Raw genomic sequence first — 8,559 nt, 5'->3', positions numbered from 1 at the left:
GTGCAGCGTGATGAGCATAGATTGTGGGAGGCCACTCTTTCCTCAACCCATCCAGCTGATCTTGGTAAGTCCTTCTTCTTCTTCTCCCTCATCTTCATAGATTTTAGAATCATTGCATGCATATTTAAATTTTTTCTGCATATTTACAACATACAATCTGTACGTATTTTAGTTGTTTTGTGAACGTTGTTTTCATTATTTTCCTTTAGAATACACGTGCTGCAGTCATTTATATGAAATACAGTGATCAGATTCAGCATATTTGGAAAAGACCTGCATATATGAGTGGTATTGAAGTTCAATTTTTTTTGGTCCATGCTGGGACGTTTCTCTACAGATGATGCACATCACGAATCAGCGTGATGGGCATTAACTGAAGTTTAAACAATCTGCTGCACGGGTGTTTAATTGTTTAGCTTTTCATGAAAATGTGTTAGCCGTTAGTTTCTTTATGTTTTGTTTTTTTTGTGAAATACATAGCTAAGCATTAGTTTATTAGAGTATGGTCAGCATAGTTATAGGGAAATTCTGGGAATATGGCATGTTAGTTTAATTGTGTTTTTTTAGTCAACGTAGTATATAGGTTAGTTGATTAATATATTCTATATAGTTTAGGTTAGCATGCTCTACTTTTATTGATTTTTGTTTGACGTTACGTTGTTTAGTTTTTGTTTTTTGTTTTTCTTTTTACTTATTAGTTATAGTTACATGTTAATTAATTACATCTTGGAAGTTAGTTGAGTTATTCGTTTCAGTAGATGTGATTTCATTAGCCATGATTTGTTATTAGCTAATTGTTTTTCTTTAGATTTTTTAGATTAGCCATACTTCTATTTAACGTTAATTCTTTTGTTTAAGTCATTTAGTTGCTAAGTGATTCATGTGTTAGTTGTTGGGTTAGGTTAGTTAGTAGTTTTAATCTTGCATATAGTTCAATAACTAGTCTTACTTGATTCGGATTAGCTGATTAGCATAGTTTACTATTAGATGATTTTTTTTTTAGTTCTGGTTAATGTTTATTAAATTGTTGATATTAGAATAAATAAATTAATTAGTTTGCCATGTCCAGTTGATTGTCTTCTTGTTCTTTAGGTGTAGTTAGTTTCTTGATTTCTTGAATTAGTTAACCATTTATTTGTTAGTTGGGTTGTTTTACTATTTGGTCTTTTAGTGATAGTTTGTTATTAGGTTGTTCATAGTTAGTTCATAGTATTAGTTTGTTTTTAGTTAGTTGAATCTTGATTTTGCTAATTTATTTCTTTTTAGTAATTAATTAGTAAATTCTTGTTAGTTTTCTTTGTACTGCTTTGTTTTGTGTTATTGTGTTTTGCAAGGAAGCGTTGGAATGTACGGTGAGCCCCGTTCTGTGCCCTCAAGGTACCCTCTGAGGTCCCCTCAAGCCCTCAGAAGTGCCCTCATAAAAGCAAAAGTTTAAGAAAACATACATTACCTTAAAAAGGGATAAAAGGACTCGAAACACTGAAGCCTTTTCTTTTCTTTTTAGATTAGGGTTTTATTTTATTTTATTAATTGGGTTTGTAATAAAACCATTTATTTATTTTGTTTAAGCCCTCTGCGTAGGGCCGTACAAACTTAGTTAGTTAATTATTCTATTAATTCTTTTTAGTTTGGCAATAAAGAGTAGTTTAACTTGTATGTTTGAATAAAAAAAAAAGTGCTTTGTAGATTTCAGTCTAACCCAAGCATACTCCATTAGACGGCTGCCAAGAAAGTTTTAGGGTATTTGCAAGGGACAAAAGACTATATATTAATGTATCATAAAGTTGATCACCTCGAAGTCATTGGCTACTCAGATGTGGACTTAGGAGGATGCCTTGATAGTAGAAAGTCTACTACTGGGTATGTCTTCTTGTTGGGGATGCAATCTCTTGAAGGAGTAGAAAGCAGACGACCACGACTACTCACACCATGGAGGCAGAATTCATAGCATTGTACAAGACTACCTCACAGGCCATATGGTTGAAGAACTTCATATCACAGTTAAAGGTGGTTGATTCCATTAAGAAACCACTACAGGTCTACTGTGATAATGAAGTTGCGATATCATTTTTGAACAACAACAAAAGTACTACGTCATGCAAGCATATGGAGCTAAAGTATTTTGTTGTTAAAGAAAAGATAAAGAATCATTTAGTGCATATTGTTAATATTGGTACCAAAGAGATGATTGTTGATCCTCTTACTAAAGGGCTAGTACCGAGATTATATTATGAATATGTATTGAGGATGGGCTTGTTAAACTCTTTTTGACATATGCATATGAATAAAGTGATCACATTCAGTTCATTGATTCTCGTTATTACTTTTTATTGTTAATCTCATACAGATTAGAGATTCAACTAAGAATCTATAGTATAGATTATAAAGGCCAATCTATTTATCAGGTCATTCCCATAAAGTTTTCGGGTTAAGGGTTTATCGTCAGAACAAGTGGAAGAATGTTGGGATAAACCACCGCAAGTGGTGGTGGTTATCCACGATGTGGATAACATCCCCATGGAAGATGCTGCTTTTGGTAAACTTGCACATAATCAGGGGAAATGGTTACACAAACCGTTCCCTTCTTTGTGCCTATAAAAGGGGTATCATGAGCGACCCCAAAATACGGTGAAAAATATAGAGAAAAAACAGAAAGGGAAAACATGTCGAGTGTCTTACCTTTCATTTGGTGTTTTTCCATCTGGTGAGGGAACGATGATCCTGCTCTCCGACTATATCCAGAAGCCTGCGCTCGTGGAGGGCAGCAGTCTGGCTGAGTAGCGAAGCCCCCCCTCCTACTCCAGCCACCATCCGACATTTTCAATGACAGCTTCAAGTATGCTACTGCCTCTGCATTTTTTTTTTTGCAGAGTTTATTGTTTCTGTTGTTTGTGCACAGGCTGCCCGATTCACCCAACAATGTATGCTCTCTCTCTCCTTTTTCTTTTTAAATATTGTAGTAAGTATTTCCCTGGATGCCTATGAATAGTTGGTCATCGTAATGACGGAAGATGTTGGGTGCTCAGGTTGTGGGGAGTTTCAGGCATCAAGAGGGTCCAACGGTTAGCCATAAAGGACTCAATGGCAAAAAATGAATGGCCTTCAAGAGGTTCAATGGCTAGAAAAAGGGGTTTACCATGCTAGTTCAAGGATGAAAAAGGGCAGTTAAAGGGTAGAAAATAACCTTGCCAGTTCCAAAACGGTTCAAGTGAACTTTTTTTTTTTTTATGCAAAGGTCAAGTTCTCTTTATTTTCATGCTATTGTATGGGTGAATGGATCCCATAAAATAAACCCAATAAAGAAAGTATGGGAAAAAGCAAAAAATTTAAAGAAAAAAAGTGGCAATTTTGATTCTTTAGATAAATCATTGCTTTCGGCTTCATCACACTATTTCGAAGATACTGTTTATATCCCAAGATGGCATGCAACACTTCTGCACCATATAATGATTTTGAAATATATCTAAAATGCATTTTCAAGCATTAATTAAATGGCATATAATTTCTCAGTACAACCAATAACACAATACCGTATGTATGGACTACTACCATGCTTGAAAGTTTTGGTACTATGACTTCTGGCCATTGGATGTGATAAAAAAGGGCTTTTCTTGAAACTAAAACTTTTATATCCGTCCCATACATAGAGTTAAAATACCATTCCTTGCAGTGCGGCTACAATATATTTTATATAATTTTACCAATGTACTACTGTGGCTTTAACAATTACCTGTATTTGGACAGGATAAATCTCTAAACTAATTTCTGCAATCATACACTAAATAATGAACTTATTTATTGATCAACTTAACATACGGCCATTATTTTAACATCAAATGGTTTTCCAGAATAATAGAATTTATTTAATTAACATATATAAGTATTCCATAAATGGAATCATGACTTGAAAAGATCTCAGCTTCTGTAGTAGTTTATATCGGATAAACGGGACTGCTGGCGACTCCACAAATGCCTTCAGGTTGACCTACATTACGTGCCATTCGTATGTATCCACCTTCCCCCCATGTAACCCCCCATGAATTCTTCACTAACCAGTACTTGGTTCTTGCAAATGTGGTTCCATATCCAACAACTGTAACTGCATGTTTGGTAAGTGTTCCACACGGCCCTGTGAACACACCCTACAATTGCAAAGACAAGAAGGTAAGATAAATTCCGTACGATTGTAAAGGAAAACTTAATATAAATTTCTGCAATGATGATGGAAGAAACATTAAGGCGCACTTCATAAAATAAAAAAAAAACTTAGACACACGCACATCATTATTATTAATTTTAAAAGTTTTTTTTTTTGGCCATTTGAGTCAGGTGAACTCAAATAATGTAATCATAACTATTTTACCATTAGATAAGCTCTCTCTCTCTCTCTCAGGATAAATCTTTAGTACTAATGAAGGTAATGTACTATAGCCATCTTTTTTATCATACTTTTTTCAATCATTACATAAATCAGACCTTACAGATATGATTTGTTTAGTTGAGAATAAGTTCAGAATTATGTGATTGTGACATGGTCTATGTCACATAAGTGCGGGTGCAGATGTTAGGCACCAGAGTGGATGCAACGATGCAGTACTTTAAAAAAACTTGGGTGCCAAGGTAAGGAGAGGGTATATATATAATTTTGTACGTATGTATATATATAATATTAGATAAAAATAAACTTCATTAGAGTTAATTTAATTTATTTTTGGACAGAAATGAACCTCAATACAGTTAACTTCACCTAACACAAAGAAAGTTGTGTCCAAGCCAACACAGGTGCGGTGCCCTGCCCTGTTAGAAGAGTTTGTGTTACATAGGTTATGGTTTCAAACTTACATTAGAAAAACACAATCCACAGTACCAATCATTAGCATAAAAACCTTGCTAAACGTATGTATGTGGTCAGATTAAGTTTATACAACTCCCATCCATGATTTTATGCATAGGCAGAGTGGGGGGCGGGGCAGTCCTGCCTCCCGGCCCAGTTAAAAATAAATATATTAAAAAAAAAAAACAATCCTAACCCAGCCTTGATGAGCATAAGGGGGGGGGGCGCAGAATTGGGTTGTAGCCCAGTCCTGCCTCCCGCCCAGTTAAAAGAAAAAAAATTAAAAAACCAGTCCTAGCCCAGCCCTAATGAGGAGAGAAAAAACGTCATCGGTAAAAGCAACATTACTGGAGCTATGACTTATGCAAAATAAGAAAAGCGAAAATAATAAAAGATTATAGTGAAAACATTAAAGAATATACACATTAAGAATATAAACATGAATAACAATAAAATATATAACAATATTGTCCACAAATAGACATATATTCAGAGGATGACCTAGTTATCCAGTTGCAGGAACTCTTAGAATCACAAAAAGAAATATCCTTATGGTGGCACTGCAGTTGCAGAAATATCGAATTATTCAGTTGTTCTGTCAATGCAGTAAGACATTGATGAGAAGAACAAGGAGATCGAGTATGAAAGAGATCTTCAAGACCAAGTTGTGTTAAATGTTGAAGCTAATGAAAACATAAATTATCTACAAAGAAAAAACAAATTATCAAACTGGAGATGCAAGTCAGACTTGCTTAACAATCATTCTGTGCAGAATTTGTTTCAATCAAACAACAATAATTTTGAACTATTATAAGAATTTGGTACAATCAAGCAACGATAATTCTGACTACAAAAGGATCTACACTTGTGATGGCACAATCATATGAGGTGTCAATGGTTGTGATTTCTCTGATGTTAATTAAGTATTCCCTATGAAATCTAGATAGTTTGCTGCAAATCTAGATACAATACCCATTATGCTTGTCTATTTTAGAGTACATTTTCTGTGTGCGTATGTGTGTGCAATGATTTTGTAAGGGTTTATCTCTTTATGCTTTGCAATCATGCTATAATAGTTTACAATTTTGCAGAAGTCATCATGTTGCAGAAATCTCTGGCAATCTTTTCAGCCTTTATTCTTCTGCAAGATGGTCCTTAGGTTGAAAAAAGTTTAATTATACAGAAATGATCATTCATGAAAAACTGAGGGAAAGAAAAAGGAAATGAGAAAAAGCAAGAATTTCCAGCAACTATGAAACATTAATAACAAATAAAATTCAGCAACTATGAAACATAAATCAATAACCAAGAGTTTTCTATCCTCATCTATGTCACATGGGTGCAGCACTTTTGTATTTTGATTTATTTTGTCATAAATAAAATTTACGCATTGTTATGAACTTCAAATTATCGCACCAGTGTTGTTTATTGCCATTAGATAATGTTTAAGAACTTTCCGTTGTGGTTGAGAAAGACTACTGCAGATAGTTTGATTTGTCCATATGAAATAGATTTTTATTAATAATTGTAGCTATTTTTTATTTTATCTCAAAAAAAAAAATTGGAGTGCTGCCCCCGAACCCCGGACTATCGCACCAATTTTTTTTTATGCTGACTACACCCCTGTTTGCCCCCGCCCCCCTCACATGAATCCTAGCTACGCCCCTGATTTTATGCTGAGTAGTTCCCTACCTTCAGTAATACCATTAATGAAATTATTATATATATAATAGTTCATACGTGTAAACTACGTACCAATGATGAACGCTAAGGGTTTTTATGTGCTTTTCTAGAAATCTGACTATACAGATGTAATCTAAGGGCTTATTTATAGAAACTGGCTCTTGGGTCATCCAATTTGGACATGTGGGAAGGTCATTATAGAATTTGAAAATCAACATGCAGCTCAAATTTTTTATAAATATTTAAGGGTCTTCATAAACATTTAAGTTCATATAGTCAATATAAAAGCAAGAGACAGAGGTACCGAGCGGTAGAATTGAAACGGCAAGCCTGATGCTTCGATAGAGACTGATACAGGCTGATTTGCTACAGCTTGCATGAGCGCATACTCATTATTCGGAGAGACATAGCGGTATCCCCGAATGCTTACATCACGGTATCTAAGCTGCACAAGCACAAGAGCATCAAAAAGAGTAAATTCCATGACAGGTTCGCCTACAATACAGGAAGATGAGCAAAGAAGAACAAAAGAGCAAAAGACTAGGACAACCTTAAACATGGAGCACATAGACTGGTAGCCACGGTATGGATAGTTGAACCCTGTCGTTATTCCACCATTTGTCACAATAAATTGAAGTGCACCAGCCTTGCTACCTCCTTGGCATCCATAGCTGCTCTTATCACAATCAACTAACTCCTGCTCTGACAGTGAAATCAATCTTCCGGTTCTGATTTTATTTAAACCCTCAACTGCTGCTACTGCAGAAAATGCCCAACAGCTCCCTGTAGCCAATGCATAAACATAAAACATATGATTGTATTGTCATTTAGCGGTTAATCGTTTTCTCTTAAAGCCACACCACTTATAAACTGGGACCTTAGCACTAGCAGATCAAACTGGTTTTTGCCTAGCATTATTTCTGTCTTCCAGTCTACTTATTTTCATGTGAACCAGTTGCAACGGCACCATTAACCACTCTAAGGAGGAGAAACAGATACGTTTCTCAAGGGGCAACGACTTTAAAAAACTATCATATCGATTTCTGAATAACCCCAAGGGGCTTGGCGCAGCGGAGGGGGCATTGGCCACCAGACAGATCGTCAAGGTTCCATTCCAAGAGCATCAGCCCTTTGCATTAATGAGGGCAAAGGCTAAGGCCTTGCTCAGCCAAAGCTTGGCGAGTAAGGGGTGCGCCACCAGTTTTCCTGTCCTTCATGGAAAAAAAATCATATCGATTACTAGATCCATGTTTAGTTGAGTAAACAAGTATATGTTTGTTGGGTTACCGCAGCTTCCCTGGTTCTTGACTGGGGCTACTGCTCCGCGCAGCCTCCAATCAACCGCAAAGGGGAGATTAGGCACGTACTGCTGGTCGAAGGCTCCTGTTTCATTTTGTGGGACAGGGGGATCGGGTTTGTAGCCAGCATACGTTGACAGGAACTCCAGGTTTGTGAGGTCGCCGAAGGCATTGAGTTGGAGCTTGAAGGATGCATTCTTCCTGTTGAACGAGTCGATGAACCGCACGTTCTCCACAAACACGCTGAAGCGCTTGGCCATCTCGGTCACACTTCTTGAGACATTGTAACTGTGAGCCCAGCTTTTATACAGATCCCACAAGTGCTTTTGATCTCTCAAATCATTGGGGTTAAGCGGGAAGCTCTCACCAAGGCCAATGAGCAGAATGCCTAGAAGCAATGTAAACGCTAGGCTCTTCTCCATGTTGGTTGATGAGGATTGAAGAGAAGGAATGGGTTTATATTAGCAGCGAGCTTATTAGCCCCACCCAACTCCTAAGAACGTGAAAGCAATACATGATTGTTGAATTTTTGCTTGGTCAGCGAGCGAGCAAGCACTGCACCAACCTATGTGCTCTAAGCCCCTTGTTTCCTATTATTTATTAATTGAATGAGAAAGAAGTTGTCATAGAAGTTGTGTGAGGACAACCGTATGGATGCATGTATCCCTCTTTCAGCAAGTGATTCGCCCATCCACATCTCCTTGACATTGTCCGTAGTTGGAAGCTTCTTCTGAATTTTTTTGA

The 8,559-nt window shown here is 36.5% G+C and overlaps 1 protein-coding gene across 1 annotated transcript; it reads right to left on the bottom strand.

The window, feature by feature from the left end:
* Positions 1–3,903: 3,903 nt before the first annotated feature.
* Positions 3,904–8,242, bottom strand: LOC149829619 (vignain-like). The gene is made up of 4 exons (XM_090015597.1): positions 7,805–8,242; positions 7,068–7,300; positions 6,822–6,962; positions 3,904–4,142 (listed from the first exon to the last, which is right to left on the bottom strand). Exons 1-4 carry the CDS (start codon positions 8,235–8,237, stop codon positions 3,933–3,935), a joined length of 1,017 nt encoding a protein of 338 aa, XP_089871723.1. The 5' UTR covers positions 8,238–8,242; the 3' UTR covers positions 3,904–3,932.
* Positions 8,243–8,559: the final 317 nt, after the last annotated feature.

This window comes from Nuphar pumila, chromosome 8 (genome assembly GCF_984573655.1).
Source record: "Nuphar pumila chromosome 8, dmNupPumi1.hap1.1, whole genome shotgun sequence".
NCBI lineage: Eukaryota > Viridiplantae > Streptophyta > Magnoliopsida > Nymphaeales > Nymphaeaceae > Nuphar > Nuphar pumila.
This window is presented reverse-complemented; position numbering and strand designations above follow the sequence as displayed.